The sequence below is a fragment of the Ixodes scapularis genome, unplaced genomic scaffold (genome assembly GCF_016920785.2).
Source record: "Ixodes scapularis isolate PalLabHiFi unplaced genomic scaffold, ASM1692078v2 PGA_scaffold5__190_contigs__length_132052651, whole genome shotgun sequence".
Lineage (NCBI taxonomy): Eukaryota > Metazoa > Arthropoda > Arachnida > Ixodida > Ixodidae > Ixodes > Ixodes scapularis.
In genome coordinates this window covers 6,715,716-6,733,371 of record NW_024609880.1, presented here as the reverse complement: position 1 = coordinate 6,733,371, position 17,656 = coordinate 6,715,716, and the positions used below count along the sequence as shown (strand labels likewise).

General features: G+C 44.3%; 1 protein-coding gene across 1 annotated transcript in view; it reads right to left on the bottom strand.

Moving 5' to 3' along the window:
- The window catches only part of LOC8037841 (retinol dehydrogenase 12-like), a 36,701-nt gene extending 19,664 nt beyond the window's left edge, over window positions 1–17,037 (bottom strand). The window contains exons 1-3 of the mRNA XM_040214195.3: window positions 16,851–17,037; window positions 6,280–6,519; window positions 3,291–3,383 (exon numbers count right to left, since the gene is read on the bottom strand). Coding sequence (XP_040070129.3) covers window positions 3,291–3,383; window positions 6,280–6,519; window positions 16,851–17,037 — 520 coding nt within the window. The remainder of the gene's footprint in view (window positions 1–3,290; window positions 3,384–6,279; window positions 6,520–16,850) is intronic.
- Between the last annotated feature and the right edge of the window lie 619 nt (window positions 17,038–17,656).

The following is a 17,656-nucleotide window of genomic DNA, read 5'->3' as shown; positions in this document are numbered from 1 at the left end:
CTTCACCGAACAACAAATGTAAAAACAAGCTCCCTACAGTCTAAAGCCGTGGTTTGTAAGTTTTGGAATCTCGTCCATTCGGGCTGACAAACGGTTGAAAAGGTTAGGTAGAGCGAACACTAAATAATAAAGATTTATACAAAAAGGTAGACGAGGATTGAGAGAAGGAAGAGCAGTGTAGCAACAACAGTTGGAAGTAAGGCAGGGTGAGTCGTGTTAATGAGACCTGCTGCTTCTTTGCTTCTTCGCTTCGATGTTAGAGTAGCACGACTTACTGTTAGTGGTACCAACATACGAGATAGAGGAGAAGGACGCGAAAAAACTCATAAAGAAAAGAGAATAATTTCATGAACAAAAAAGTCCCCAAACTTCACTGAAATATGTAAGCGAATATGCTAGCGGCGAAGACGTGTAAGGAGAACCTCGAACCTTCCCGCTTCGACCGGATGATGTGATCGGAGCCAACCAGCTCGACTTCGACCCATGATGCCCCCGTGTGGGAATGAGAAATAAGAAAGACCCCTAGAAACAGGAGCAACAGGAAGCGAACGAGACGAAGAGTCAGATTCAACTACGACAGAAACGAAAACGGACGCGAATGCAGCCCTCATTTATCAAATTATTTCTCAAATTGTTCATTAAATCGTTTTACAGTCTACAAAGTCCTTCATTCCGTTCTATCCCAGCCTCCCTTCCCCATCCCTCTTTTTTCTTTTTTGAGCAGGTTGGGAGACACTATATCCCCTGTCGCTTTAGCTGTGCTGTCGTCTCCGTGGCCAGGGGGGAAAAGCGTCGCCGCCACAAAATCTTGCAAAAGTAATTGTAATTGTGCCTGAAATTTAGCAATTACTGGCGCTAGAAAGTAATTAAGTTACAATTACAATTCCTTTTAGCCAAAAGTAATTATTACAATTACAAATTACCAGGAAAAGTAATTAAATTACAGTAATTCAATTAATGTAATTGAATTACTACCTAAGTATGCCTCAAATGTGCACTCGTAAGGCGATGTTGACGATGCTGATTTTTATATCGGAGATATGCGCGGAGAATTTCCTGAATACAGATTATTTCAAGCGGAACTTTTCCGGCTTGGGAAGTGTTTGCATCGTGGGTGTGTCTGGTGGCAATCTGAGACATAACCGTAAAGATTTATTCTTTCCAGTCTGGAGATTCTTTATGTTGCTCGCACATGTGTGAAATACGGGTAATGAATATCGCAGCAAGCCATTAACGAGAAAATGTCGTAATCGGAACGTGGAATACGAGGATTTACCCCAAGATATACCGATCAAACAGCGAAGAGGTAGATGTTGCACAGGTGATATCAGACTTAAATTGTCCTTAGTACTTAGTGTTTTTGTGTGTGCGTGTGCGTGTGCGTGCGTGTCGCAGAAGTAAGAGAATATGTCTTTATTGAAAGGAAAGGATAAGAAATATTGAAAACGTTTCATATTGCCACGAATGACAATTGATGAGGCGATGATAACTGAAAAAACTAAACGTTTAATGGGGCGAACTTGGGCCCAAAAACAAAAAGGGAACAAAAGAAAGCAGCAGAGAGTCGCGGTCGTCGATGTCGGCAGTACCGGAGGACCGAGCGCTGGGGCGAGACTGACTGCGGCTCGCCACGCGGAGTCCCTTATGTACATGCGTGAGCTTCTGGAACAATCGACGTAGAATGTTCGACACGTAGAACATTCGGACATCGAACAAGCATCAGGATTCTCGAATTTACCAGAAACTAAATTGCATGAATAACAAAAGATTCGTCGCTCCCAAGAATCGAACCTTGACTTTTCGCGTGGGAGGCAGGCGCGATAACCGTTAGGCCACGCGCGCGCTGCCTACTTGGCCAGCTGCGGACGCGGCATCATGACCCCCTCTATGCCCTACTGCCTGTGAAATATTGTGTAATGCGCATTCCGAAGATGTGTGCGTATCGTTTCAGTTCAGGCTTTAAGGACAAACTATTAAATCACACGCATCTTCATGTTAATTTTGCATGCTTATCCAGAAAACGGGTCAGATATCCCACACCTATAGCACCGGCGTTTGAAACAATAATTCGTGCGAAACAAGCCATGAAAAAAAAGTTATGAAAGAGTAAGCATTCAGAATTGCTGAATGAAAACAAATTCAATCTACGACTTGAATTAGCATTGAAAATATATTTCATTTTATTCTTTCTTATGCAAATAAGAGTATATAAAAACAGCTCATTCGAGTCTTTTTGCATTTATAGTCATTATCTGAGTTGTTTTGTGATGCTTTGTATGTTTTATTCTGATTACATGTGTTGCATATTTATGTTTTTGTTTATTTTGTTTGATTATGCGGACAGCTTTTGCGCAATGTATGTACCTAGTGTACTGTATGCCTTCGTGACCTTTGATTGTACAATTTCCGGAGAAGAGAGAGCTCGTCAAGTTGATTATTCAGCTTTTTTTCCCCAACCTCCCCGACCGCTTAGATGAGAACGAAAAGTATTATTATATTTACACTCGCTGACTACGTAAGAAACGTAGGGCGTATGATGCTCTCGTTTCTTGCTACGTGATTTATCCTTCAACGCTGCTGTCGTCCAATGCCGACATCTCATTAGATCCAAGGCGTTAATAAAAAAAAACATAAGACTCACCATGCCCTGCGGTTTTTTTTTTTAACTCTTGATACTAGAGTGCATGCCACATTCTCGCACTCGTTAACTTTCTCCTTGCTGCAAAGCTCTGTCATAGGATTTGAAAAAAAGAGAAAAGAAAGACGGAAAAAAAGCTTGAGGTACACCTAAGCATCTCTCATGAGTTGTGAATGCGAAAGCATGCAAGCCGCTCGCCCGCTCCATTTGTCGTCTGCTGCGTACTAACGTGCGCGCGCTTCGTGATCTTGGAGGCCATGGCGGAGCGGCCAATGGGAGCCCCGTCGACGCGCGCCAGCCAATGGAATAGGAGGCGCCGGAAACCAGGAGCCGTTTTCGTGCTTCAAACTGATGGCGTCAGCTCGCTCCATGAGACAATTATTTATTTTTTTTTGCATCGAAATTCAGGTAGAGAAATAAGAGACGATATATGTGAAAGAGGGCGGGCGTCCGCCGTCCGCATCCCACCTGAATTCTTCTGTTGTCCTCTCCAAGCTAAGCACAGTGTGAGGTATCTACGCGTTGAACGGATGGCCGTTCAGTTAGTACGAACTAAAGAAAATTGGTCTCAATTCGTATAGGTCAGCGGTACTCACCACACTACAAGAATAATCTGAAATGCCGCGAGCTTACGTGCGCGAGAGCGTCTTACCCACGAGCAGCATGGTGAGGAGAAAGGGACCCAGGTAGTTGACTTGGAATGCACGCTCGTAGCCATCCACAGTGAGCTCCACTTCTTCAGAGCCTGGACGGAGCACAACAGAATGGTTGGAAGAGGAGCGTTATGTGAAGGTATACTTTTCTTCTTATTGATATATACTATGTAGCAAATTGTCAAAGTAACACTTCAAGAGATGGGTCGCCTCGCGTATTTCTCTACTGTTGGGAGTATCCCATAATATAAACCTGCAAGGAAACAAATTTTGAAAATTACATTGTATTGTATTGCGGTCAAAAATATGCGAAGCAAACGTAACCTCGATTAGCCACTGGTGCTTGTTCGAGTAGCCAATCTTGGGAGAGACGCTAGGGTTCGATTGTCGGCAGGAAAATAGCGTGGTTGGTCTTGGAAATAAACTTCTGGATTGAGTAAAGAAAAGTAACAAATACCGCCCAAAAATGAAGATATGGGGGCTGCAATATTTTAGCACTTGTTGTTTACGACTCCTCGTAGTCGGGATTTTTGTTTGTGCCTAATGTTTTCAGTGTTTCTGACATCATCGCGATCCCTGCGCAAGAAGCAGACGAATCTGAGTTCCGCATACACTCTAAAAAAAGCCCCTCCGTCTACTTTCCCGCACAACCCTCAGAGAGCCAATCGCCACAACTTACGGAGGCAGCTCAGCGAATGACGATGCCGAAACATATGTTCAGACCAAAAAACGCAGTCGGAGTTGTGACATTAAGCAATGCAAGCGTGACGTTCTGTATTGCTTAAGGTCACAACTCGGACTGCGTTTTTTTGTCTGAACATATGTTTCGGCATCATCATTGGCTGAGCTGTCTCCGTAGGTTGCGGTGATTGGCTCTCCCGATTTTTTTTTAGAGTGTAGTCATTGAGAAGCTGAAGAAGAGCACGGCGTGGCGAGTCGAGCATCTAATTATTGCTCCGTCCCCAATAACACGGCAAAATTGGCCCATAAAAACACCGAAAATATTGTGCGACGTTCAAGCGTCGTGATGCGAATGGACAGCGTCAGCAAGTGCGCCATTTCAATGGTTGTATTGCGTCATGATTGACAGTCAATTTCGTTGATGTTGCGTTGCACGGTAATGTGTCATTACGTTTCCTTTTTTTTGCGTCGCGTGGTGATTGTTACGTGTGTGCTACGTGCCTATGCATGAACACTGCGTAGACATTTGCACGTAGCACACGCGTAGACAAGTAGCACACGAGGAAGAGCTTGTAGAGAGGAGCGCGATCACATGTCCACCAGCGCAACCGCGATTGGCCGTACGTGCTCCTCAATCCGCGGCGACCGCGACCGTTATCAGCGAAAGGGCGAGGGTACAATATTGCTGTACTCGGCCTCCCCCAGCGCCAAGGCCACCTGCGATAAACGCGGGCGCGCTCCGTTCGTTTTCGGCAACACGACACTCGCAGTGAAAAAAGCTGTTAAAACCACTCGGATGTAGCATTAAGCAATGAAAAACGTCACGCTTGCATTGCGTGATACTACATCGCAGACTTCGCTTTTTGGTCTTGACATATCTTTCGGCATTGTCATTCGCTCAGCTAATTCCGCAAACAGCAGGGATTGGCTGTCCGCATGTTCTGCGGGAAAGAAGACGAACGGGCTTTTCTTAGAGTATATTGAAGAGAAAGTGCGCATATACACTCTAAAAAACGTATGGAAGTCTACTTTCACGCAAACCCCTCGGAGAGCCAATCAGCGCAACTTACGGAGGCAGCTCAGCGAACGACGATGCGGAAACATAAGTTTAGACCAAAAAACGCAGCCCGAGTTGTGACATTAAGCAATGCAAAACGTCACGCTTGAATTGCTTAATGTCACAACTCAGACTGCGTTTTTTGGTCTAAACATATGTTTCGGCATCGTCGTTCGCTGAGCTGCCTCCGTAAGTTGCGGTGATTGGCTCTCCGAGGGGTGTGCGTGAAAGTAGACGCACAGACTTTTTTTCACAGTGTAGCATTAAGCAATGCAAAACGTCACGCTTGCATTGCTTGATACTACATCGCCGACTTCGGTCTTTGGGCCAGACATATGTATCGGCATTGTCATTCGCTGAGCTCTTCCGTAATCTGCAGGGATTGGCTGTCCGAGTGTTGTGCGTGAAAGTACACGCACAAACATTTTTAGAGTGTTTTCGACTTCGGTTCACCATAGGTCAAAGCGCGTTCAAAGGCTAAAAGAAACACGCACATATCAAAAGCGCAGAGTCAAGGCGCATTCACCGATTGATAGACGTGCTGCGCTGCGAAGTTCTACAGAACAAACGCGTGACTAAAAATTGAAAATGAAAATGAAAATGAAAATGAAGTAGAACTTCGCAGCGCAGCACGTCTATCAATGTACAACCAACTAGCCCAAACCCAAGTCCAAGCTTTATTAGCATTCACCGAGCTTGATTGGCTTGCCCTGGAGTAACATCTACACGGAAACACAACAAACGTCGTGAAGTGGCTCTTCTCACGCTCTTTGATTGGCCTTCTCGGCTCGTAACGTTCACGATACTTTAAAATTTTTTTTAAAGCGCCTACTTTTCAGTGAAGATATTGGAGAGCCAATCGCTGCAATTTGAGGAGTTAGCTTAGAAAATAGAATGGATAAAATTATGTTTGCACTTAAAAAGAGACAATCTTCTTGGTGGGCAGTGAACATGTGATTTCGACGGCACAGCGCTACTGCTTGTTTATTTTGAGTCAAAACATAATTTTATTCTCGCCATTCGCCGAGCTCGCTCCTCAGATTGGAGCGAATTGGCACCCGTAAGAGCTTTGCGGTAAACTATAGGCCTTATATTTGTTAGAGTATAGCTTTGACGTAATATGAAATGAATTATAAATGCAGTTGCTTATGGCTCAAGTACTCAAGCGTAACAACGTGCCCTCATGATATCCACGATAGAAGATTACTAGTTGTAACAAGTTCATTATATGTAACATCTGCCCAACTCACCCAACATAATGCCCGCGTTGTTGATCAGCACGTCCAACCTGGGCTCTGTAGCGATCACGTCTTGGGCAAAGCCTCGCACCGACTCAAAGGAAGCGAGGTCCAAGTACTTGACGATCACGTCTACCTTGGTTTCGGCGAAAATCTCTCTCGCTGCCTGGTCGGCTTCTCTGAGGTCACAGCAGGCGATGATGACCCGGGCCTTTCGTCGAGCCAGCTCCCTGGCGGTTGCTTTGCCGATTCCTGTGTGAGACACTACTTTCTTAGATAGTACTCCAGAAAAAGGCCTAACTTGGCACAAGCCTCGCAATCCTAAAGGTCTAGCTTGTGCCTAATATGTTTTCGTTCCAAGGCGTTAGTTAGTGTCAGAGTACTCTTAGTTGACGTTCCTCTGGCTTTTCTCTGGCTTGTCATAAAATCCAAAGTGCCAGACTTCAAACATAAATGCCATTTATAAACGAAGAACCAGCAGTTTAGCCCTAATCTTGCGCTTGTTTGGGAATTAAAGTCCAAAGCTGCCACATGACAACCAAACTAGAAGCGAAGAGTGGCTCTGGTACTCGTTTGGCGATTTAGTGCCAAGATACCCAGACCGACCAAAAGAAGGTCAATTTCGACTCTACCTTGGTTTTTTAGAGTCCAGCTCTTAGGCGCCCGTTTCCGGCTTGAGCGGCGTCGCCGTCGCCGTCGGCGTAACCACACGGTGCATTATGGGACAATTGACGTCTCTGGTGAAGTCACTGATGGCGTCGTCAGTGACGATGACATTACTAATTACGTCATCATGATGACGAGGGTGATGACGTCATCACGATGACCCCGGTGACGTCACGTGACCCCCGTGAGGTCACGTAACCCCCGTGAGGTCGCGTGACCCCCGTGAGGTCACATGACCCCGGTGACTTCACGTGACCCCCGTGAGATCATGTTATCCATACAGGGGCCACCAAGATATGCTCAAATCACTTTGAACCATCTTGTTTTTATGGATTTTGAATACTCTTGATTCCGAAACAAAAAACAAATTGTTTCCCAAAAAATCTGCGCTACGCGGGTCTATGCATTGACCCAGCAATTAGTGGACGACAAAAATGGTTCCGATATTATTCGCTCAGTTTAATTATGTTTTTCGAAGTATTTTATACTTGCCAAGAAAGGATTCACGCAGAACGGTGTGAAAGTAGAGAGGGGAGACTATTTGGAAATTTCACGTTTAAACAAGTCAAACCAGAAGGCTGGATATCTCTACGGCTATGGTTCCACGCAGTTCACGCACTCATACCTGCTTGTTACTCATTTCACTTGGGCTGCCTGATCATAAATGGCTCAAAGATATTGTTCAGATATAACCAAACAAAAGAGCAAAAAAACTTTGAGCACGTTCGGCAGTTTTGAGCTTTTTTTATACAAGAGTGATGGATACTGTTTATGAGACTGTCCTAAAGGCGCGTTTTCATTTAAGACTAAATTTGAAATGATAAAAAAAGGGAGGACAAAAAGATGCCCGGTGCAAAACACAATAATTTATGTTGGTTGCATAGTATAAGCAACATCTGAATACTTCCAAAATCTAACAATAGGTATAATTACATGTTTTCTTGCGTCAACAATAGCTATGCTTGTTTTAAGCGTATCAGAGAAACACGTTAGTGATTCGCTAAAATGCGGGAAATCCCGCACATAGTTTAGTTTAGACGGGTTCAGCTACCATTCTCTAAAAAAAAAACTATCGATATGAGCCTAAATTTAGCTAATCTGTGTTTTTTGTTAGCTGAAAGAGGACATAATTTAAGCGATCTGAACTTCACGCCAATCACGAAAAAAGGTATTGTTTGAATAAAAACTATCCACGGGGAAAAAAACACGACAATCAATGTGGCATCATATAAGCCATAAACTGGCAAATATCCTGCTGTCCCTCAACTATATTCTTTTTCTCTCATTTTCTAAAATGGAAATGAACGAAATAAAATCAAACACAACAGTGCCATGCAAAGGTAACGGAAAAAACAACAACAAAAATAACATTTTCTATATGTCCAGCAACAGCTTCACTCTAATCCCATTCCTGAAAGTTTTTGGCGTTCAAAAGTAGAATCGGCGAGAGCGTGCAAAAAAAAGACAATGTAAAGGACATGGGCTGTACAGAACCACCTGGATTACAAAACACTTATTATTTCTTGGGAGCAAGAAACAACGTATGTTGTGTGTATCTTGAACATAAAAATTAATTTTTTGGAGTTTCACCTAAAAGAAGCAGCAAATGCTAATTTTTAGCTATTGGGATCAGACAGTATTGCCTTTCTATCCTACAAAAATCCAAAATGGAAGGAATAAGACGAAGGGCACAATGGGAAAGTTACGTGAACTTTCCGAATGTGTTTGACGAAAAAAACAATATTTCGCAGTCTGAGGTTGGCAAAATGTATGTTGTGAACGCAGGGACGCACATCTGTGGCCACAAAATCAATATAACAAAATTACTTTTACTCAATATAATAAAAATGATTACTCCGCACAAAACAATATTGTACAGTTTTGATTGTGGAGTGCCTTGAAGTGTTGTAGTCTTCTAGGATTTCACTGTCGCAAGATCACAATGCATGGCTACATGATCATTTAACCTGACTGCGTCTACCCTGAAGTTAATATATTATTACTTCTACAAGAAATTAAAAAGTCAATTGAAAAAAAAAAAAAAAAATATATATATATATATATATATATATCTATATATATATATATATATATATATATATGTATATATATATATATCAGACGCTACGCTTGAAACCCGTTATGGGTGACCCAAGTGAAACTGATATATGAAAAAAAGTAGTAAAATGACCGCCAAAATTACGCTGCGAAAAACTCTTTGTTTATTATCGTGTTCAGAAACATTCGCGTATTAACTAACAGTTCATTACATTACCCCACTATCATACTTCTCTTCATTCCCATCTACCTTTCAAACTCGCTTATGATTCGCAATTTTTACTCCTACCTAATCTATCCTTTCACATATCAGGCTCTCCCGGCTGTATATTTGAAAAAGCTTGTGAAGTAAGCTAACGGACCTTTCGGCCTCCTGATTGGAGCGTTTTCATGAACGTCACGTCAACTGGTTTACGGGTGGAGAGAGAGAAGAGGGGGGGAGAGAATCTTAGAAATCACGTCTTAGTTATTCATCACGAGCCTTTAGCTGGCTAACACATTTGCCTACACTTATAAAGTAAGCAAATCTGCGAGGTTGTTAAAGGCTAACGCGTGAATCACTTAGGCGTGTTTACCTACTGTATTTACTCGAGTAATAGCCGCACCGTTTGTAAATAAAAGCCGAGGGTTCGCTTTTCCGTGGAACACGCAGATTGCCAATCATCGCGATCGACACCACGATTCCAACTATTTACAGGAGAGAGATAATGTCTTCGGTGCTAAGGTACCATCTGTGAAGATTGCTTGTGTACGGAGAATCGTGTTCTTGACCTGATTATTATCTATGTTACTTATGCGCAATGCAATGATTGGTTGTACACGTATTCTAGAAGTAAAGAAGATGCAAAAGCCTTGTTCATAAAGAGTGCGGCTATTACTCGAGTAAATACGGTAAGCCTCGCTCTCATTCTCCTCACTCTCCAACCTTAAAGCAGGCGATCTGACGTCCACAAAAACGCTCCAATCAGAAGGCCGAAAAGCCAGTTAACTTACCTCACAAGCGTTTCCGAATACGCCTCCCGACTTGCCCGGCTAAACACCTTCTGAAAAGCAGCGCAGTAACGCTATAGTCTTAATGTTACGCACAAGCAGTGTTGTAGGCGTTACCAAAAAAAAAGTAACGAAATAGGCTACCTGTTACTTGCAAAATAAGGGGACGCGTTACCCGCCTACGTTACCCCAAAATAACAGGAACGCGTTACCGCTACCGTTAGAAATAAAAAGCACATTAATTTGGCGTTACTCTTTATATTTAAATTGACGGCTACACCGTTTTTTTTTAGCACAGCGTTTTTCGTCACTGGGACAAAGGGCGTGGCCCCTTGGTCCCCGTTTTTCTAAAGTGGGACATTTTGGCGTGGGGAAAAGACAGGCAAAACTTTGAAGGTATGTGCAATGAGTGCAATAATTAATGACCTTGTTTAAGCTTAAAGGTGCTTTTAGGGAGGTTTCTGAGATCACCTAAATATGGCGACAACTCACTCCGCGGGCTCTCAGCATCCTAGAAATCCATAAATCGGAACGATGAGCTTCCGATTTCCCTATTAAGAAAGCAATCAAAGCTCCACCACACTGAGGTCACCTTTGCGATGAGAGAAGCATCGTGCCGGCAGCCAGCACGACATGTGACCAATGAAAACGCGACATTTCGTTGAGAGTGCAAACTCTGTTCTTACGAAATGCGCAGGCTTTTGTAGATGATCAAATCAAATTAGAGTAGTTGAAAAATGTAAAACTTCCGCGAAGAGGAATCAGAATACTGCAATCATCGTCTCAAAAACAGCGTATTAATATATATATATATATTTTTTTTTTTTTTTTAAGTTGTTCGCGGGAGGGATATGTTCGGTCGTCAGCTCTCGAGCGCGCGCTCGATGGGTTGAATCATTGTCCGGGCTCTATGGGCAACAAGCCGCACGCATATTCGAGATATCACTCCGCGGTTTCACCGGTCCGAGGCGCGAGGATCCTTCGCTCGCTATTGGCTGACTGTGGTCCTGGTTTCGGAACAGGCTCCTCCCATCGGCGGAAATGACCACGGTGTGTTGCGATCTTTAATTGCTTTGTTAATGGGGAAGTCGGCCGCGCATCGTCATGTCTTAGGGTTTTCTAGGATGCTTAGAGCAAACAGAGTGAGTTATTGTCACATTTAGGCGATTTTGTAAGCCTCCTTGGGGCACCTTTAATTCCATACGCGCTGCGAGCTAAGGGGACCGATTAAGCAGCGTCAAAAGTCACTGGGTTATTTTTGTTTTTGACTGGTTCAGCGATGCTAGAACACGTACAGAAACACGACAAACATCTTGATGATGCCCTTTTGACTCCGTCTGATTTGTTCCATCAGCTCACAGCGTAGGCTGCGACTCAATTTATGTTGAAACGAAGCATTAAAACAGGAAAAAAATGTCCGTGTAGTTTTGTTTTCGGGTTTTGGGAAGAAGACGTAACGAGCAACGTAACTACGTTACTCAAAATAAGTAACCTGAATGCGTTACCCTTTACTGTTTTAAAAGTACACTCTTAAAAAAAAGCTAGTAGTATTTACTAGGTAAGAGCTAGTAACCGCTTGTCACATATGTTACTAGGTACCTAGTACGCTTAGGTAGTAACGGTCAAGCTAGTAACGGTTACTAGGTCAAAAACCTAGTAACTGTTACTAGCCTCTAAGTAGAATCCATGTATTTTACTACCTCAAGCTAGTAACTAGCGCTACCTCCTGACGGAAGACCGGAAACCCGACTAGTCAGGTGATTTCCGGTGGAAAAGAAAAAGGTGTGGAGGTTACGCCACTTACCACCAGATGGCAGGCGCAACGAAATTTTAAACGGGAAATGAGTAATCCAGGTGGCGCTCGTCACCGTCCAATTAAGCGTACACAAAAAGGAAAGCCGATTATTTATAGTTTATTTCAATTCTTCAACATTTGCGAGTACATACATACACACCCTCATTTTTAGCACACAAACGTCACAATGCATTCAACACAAACACACGCTAACTTAATAACTGTAATCGGTAACATATGGGCGGGAGCAGCGGGGATCGAACCCAGGAGGTTTCAGTGCAACCTTTCGAGCCGGGACGCGTTAGCCCACTGGGCCACTTCCACCCGGTAACTTCCTTGTCTGCTCTTATGTCTTTTATACTGACCATTTGAGTGCGCAAACTTGGCGTGTATCAGCACGTCAGTTGTTCGCAGTCGGTAGGTCAGCTGCGCGACGAGGCAAACCGCATGAAAGCGACGGGAACAAGCGGCCAAGGCGATGAGTGCAATTTCCTTGAAATTAAAACCAAGCCACGCGACGGGTGACCGTGAGAAATCGCCGTCGTTCGTCGCTGACTCCGTCACTCGCTTAATTGATTACATGCGGTTCAGCCTTTAAAACGACTGCGGTCGCCGTCGGCGAGAGAGTGCTTTCTTGCCGTCTCCCGCGGCGAGCGAAGGCTGTAATTGACGGGGAGTACGACGGCAGCCGCACTCGTTTCGCGTGCTGCGCTACAAAAATGCACACAAAATTAATACCGCGTGCAGCTCGCATCTTAATTTTTGTAGCACATTGACGAATGCTCGCGTTTTTGGGGAAGATATAAGCGAATACAAAAAGACTCGTAGAATGCCACAACAGTTTTTTTTTTTTTTTGCATTAGTCGTAAAGCTACATACACAATTTACGACGCACATCAACGGTTGTGACAGTGCACTGGCACGACCGAAGACAGCTCAATCAGAATCATTCAACCACCGAGCACACACAAACCGTGAAGAAGTTCTCAGTGTCAAGTAGGAGGAGGCAGAGAAAAGCTTCTTGGATGTCGAAACCCAATTCAGTGACAGCGGCACCTTCGCGTTAGAACTACCCTCGGAGCAGTCCAGGTCCAGGCACACACTCGCCCCGTCGAGCGCCCGAACGTTAACTATGCACTCCAACACGGGACAAGAACTGCACACGACACAAGGTAAAAACGGCAGGTTCACATCGGAGAAATTAGCGTCCTGCGAACGCCGACTGGCCCCCACCTGCTTGTCGTACAGCGTTGCCAAGCGTCTCTTGTGAAAAAACAAACAAACATATGTTTAAAAAAATAAAAAAATAAAATATAAAAAACAGAATGGACATTTCTTGTTTTCGGAAACGCTTTTAGTGTGTACTACGTGGCTATTTTCATCCGAGTTAAAACCAAAATGAAAATATAAACGCTCACAAACGAATGCAATTGAGAAGGAAATTATGTGAGCCACATGGCCATTGCATCAACAATGGCTTCTGCGCTCGCTGCAGCGCTGGCTTCCACGTTGTGCTGGTATGGAGGCTGCGATCGCTATAAAGTCAGCTCCAACCCTTAAACATGCCCCCTCATACAATATATGACGGTACGATTACGTGTGGATACCTCCCCCGGCGATCCGAAGCAGCAAGTACGTCGCTACCGCTGGCAATCGGGTATGAAGCAAGCGCCGCCATCTTCTCCGCTCCTTTGCGGTAGTAAATAGCTAGTAAAAAGCTAGTAACGGTCAGAAAAAGGTAGTAATGGCTGCCTTTGCTAACTTTTTAATACCTATCGCGCGTCTGAGGTAGTAAATAGTTAGTGAAAGGTAGTAACGGTCAGAAAGCGGTAGTAACTGCTGCAGTTACTAGCTTTTCACTAGCTTTTTCTTAAGAGTGTAGGTTACTACGTTAGTGAAATGTGCAACGTGTTACCGATATAACGACGTTACTTGGAACGCGCTACCTCCAACGCTATCGACAATTTACAACCAAGCTGCGTTAGGCACCGATCGCACACGAGTGCTGCCTTAGGGTTCGGATACGACTCGCGTTTAAACACACGGAACACGAGTTCCCAGCGACCGCCGACGCAGCACCCGTGCCCTATCTCTGCCCGGTTACAGGAGGTTCAAGGTGAAGTAGTAAACCAAGCACCACGGCTTTGCTAAACTCAAAAAACGTCTGCGCGTCTACTTCCACGCACAACACTCGGAGAGCCAATCAGCGCAACTTACGGAGGCAGCTCAGCGAATGACAATGCCGAAACATAGGTTTAGACCAAAAAAACGCAGCCTCAGTTGTGACATTAAGCAATGCAAAACGTCGCGCTTGCATTGCTTAACGTTATGTCACAAGGCTCGAAAGCGCACCATAACAATGTCGGTCATGTTTCTGTACGCATTTTATCATCGCTGAACCAATTTATAAAGAGAAAAAGCCTAGTGACTTGCGCTTTTGAACCTGCTTGATTATTCTTATTACCTCGTAGAGTCGTCAACGTCTGGACTTAAGCCGAAAAGAAGTATACGAGGTGCTGCTCGGCTAGGTGATGTTTCTTAAGCGCCGTTGTTAAAGGGGGTTTCTTTCCTTCTTATGTGTTCCGACATAAATTATGGTATGCGTCTAAGAGAAGCTAACATAACGGGGAAATTTATACCGTGTCATCCGCCATGCTGTCCAGGCAGCATAAAAAAATGAAGCGAAAGGCAATCGCGAATAGTGTAGAAGATACTATTGTCAAAAATACGAGAGACAAGTAAAAAAAAAAAAAAGAATGAAAAAATGAAAGCCGTTTACAACTCCCTGTAACGCGGAATAGGTGACCGGCGTTTGGCAGCAGCCTCAAAGAACTCTGGGTAATATTCACTTCTGGTACGTAGCTAGCAGCCGACGCAGCCCCATGACGGCTACGGAAGCGTGTGCGGTTGTTGAAACCCGATCAAATCCGGGCCACCTTCCTCTGCCGCTGGGTGACTTGCACACTTCTGAACGTGTCAAGTTACTTCTACGGATATGTTAAGTACTAATCGGTACGCAGAAGCATCGAGAACGGCCACGAAAGCGCAGAGCGACTGCGGCCGGCGGCAAGCTGCACTCGCACCGCGCTTTCCGGATCTTCGCATGAAAACTAACGTTAGATGTTTCGTTTTCCTTTTGAGCCAGCGTTTTTCATTTGGGCTCTGTTTATTTTTGATGGTTACGCTAGGTCACAGCACCGACTGAAATAGGCGCGAATGTAAGCCGTAAGACACGGCCAGCTGAAGTGCCCGGTCGGAGGTCTGGCATACTTTTCTCATTTTGTTAGAACACCTAAGCCTGGGTAAGAAAATCTTCAGGCAATCAAATGTTTAAGACGGGGAAAAAAGTCGGTCAGACGGCGTTTCAAACTCAGCTAGTATGTTTTCTCGCGCGATTAAAACGCAACTTCCGTGCGAAAGTTAGTTTCGACGACATCTGACTACGTGACAATCCTTGCTTTTTAACACTCACGCGTTTTTGGTACTTCAACTAAATTGTCTCCCGTGAACTACAATAACCCCCCGCCCCCCCCCCCCCTTTTACCCCTTCCCGCACGTTTTTTTTTTTAATGATGTCGAGTAAGAAAGCATGCACAAACGAGCACCGATTTTGATATGAGCTACGCAGGGTCGTACTACTGCTTTATCATCCGTCAATATGAAGGTGCTGCCCATTTGCTTTTGTTTCTTTATATTACAAAAAGCTGACCTGTCCTTTTGTTTATTTATATTATAGCAAGCCACCCATCCATGCCGCTTCCCGGGAACAGTCTGCGGCGGCTCATCACAGAAAATGTTAATTCGAGCTGTCGATGTAACTATTAAAAGGTCTGGCAATGGCACTGTATGTTGACGAAACGTCGTGCCATGAACTGATTGCCTGCGAGATCGTATTCCGCGTTCTCGCAGATGCCTTGTACGACAAGCAGTGCTCACCCCTTCGCGGAATAATCGAGACGCTTTTGGTGGGTGCCAAAAGACTGTTAGAGATCGTTATTTCCCGCGGGCCCTACCCGAAGAAAGAAAGAAGACGTTGTACTGGCCTGTAACAATATTGGCCGCGCATAAACGGTCACCGACGTTTGTCTGTCACAGGTCCATCTCGCTCTTTCACTCGCTTAACAGCGACGGCTCATCGTTGCTTCCATGCTTTGTTTCACGGGAACTGAAACATCTTATGCCCTCTATGGCTTGCGTTAGAACAACGTACCGCGGAGCTGTAAGCCATTTTCACCGCGAATACAGCACGGCCACCACGCCTCGATGCAGCTGGACGAACCGCGACCGGCACCGGACGAACCGGAAGCGTGAAGTCACGTGGTGCCTCGCTTCGGATGACGAAACTTCCGGCTCAAACGCCGGTCACCTATTGGAGCGCAGCACTTGAGGAGGAAGAGTGGAAGGTGCGGAGAGGGGGCTATGCCCCTCCTCTTTCTTGCCCTCCCCATTGATAGCAAAAATTTCCGGTAAACTTAGCGGAACAAATTCCCCGCTAAATTTAGCGGGCAAAATGTTTCGCTAGATTTGGCGGGAATATTTTTTCGCTAAATTTAGCCGGGAATTTTTTCCGCTAATTTTATCCGGCAAAATTTTCCGCGGGAAAAATTTTCCGCTAGATTTCGCGGGGAAACGTTTCCGCTAGATTTAGCGGCGAAAGTTTCGGCTAAATTTAGAGACATTTTCCGCTCAATTTAGCGGGAAAAAATTTCTCGCTAAATTTAGTGGGAAAATTTTCTCCGCTAAATTTAGCAGAAAAATTTCCCTCTAAATTTAGCGGGGAAAACTCACTAAATTTAGCGGGGGAAATTTTCCGCTTGATTTAGCGGGGGAAAGTTTCCGCTAAATTTAGCGGGGAAATTTTTCCAATAAATTTATTGGGGAAAATTTGTCGCTAAATTTAGCGGGGAAATTTTCCCATCATGCATCGCGCGGTTACGCCGCCGACGACGACGACGCCGCTGAAGCCGGAAACGGGCGCCTAAAAGCTGCGCTCTAAAACATCAATACCGAACTCTAGGTACCCATTTACATACAGTTGCAAACAGACACATGCGCATGATGCGACACAGCTTACCTGAACTTCCCCCAGTCACGATGACGGTCTTTCCTGCCATGGTTGCTTCTGTTCTGCACACTCCTTTTCGAACCAAGAGCGCGAAGAGGCACAGTGCGCCGGCGGCAGTCCGAAAGATAAACTTGGTGAGAGTCATCCAGAGCAGCTGAAGTGAACGCCATATCCGACTGGCATTCCATTCTTTCATGGCGCTCCTTTCGAGATCAGGTTAACAAGCTGGTTTTATATGATGGTTTTTGACACCTGAAGTTCGAAGCATTTGATCTGGACAATTTCAGCGCTTGCCTGCGATATCAAGAGAAAAAAAAAATGAGTTCAATTCAGTAATGTTCATGGATAATTAAATAGTAGTTTGAGTGTTTTGTGGTTTTTTAACGTGTTTGCTCTTCTTGTTACACTCGCCAGGTGCTAAAAACAACTACCGTTTTGAAGCTCTCTTGGTTAAGTGACCCATGTGCTTGATCCTTTTCAAACCAAATTCAGACTAAATAAAAAAATATTAAAAAGCGCCAACATGACGAGGAGAAAAAAGACTTGAAGACAACCTTTAATTAAAATTAAAATTTGTATTTTTCATTAATACGTAGCAAGCTTGAGTTTAGTTCTGTTGTTTGGAATTGTATTGGTAATGCAAACCAAGCAAAAATCGAAAACGTGCAGAGACGTTTCTTCCGTATTGTATATGATCGCTATATTGGCCGCAGTGTTTATTATGAGTATAACAGGCTTTTACGACGATGTGATTGTACCACACTAAGCTCGAGAAGACTTGAGCGCGATCTAGTTTTTTTGTATAAATGTGTTCA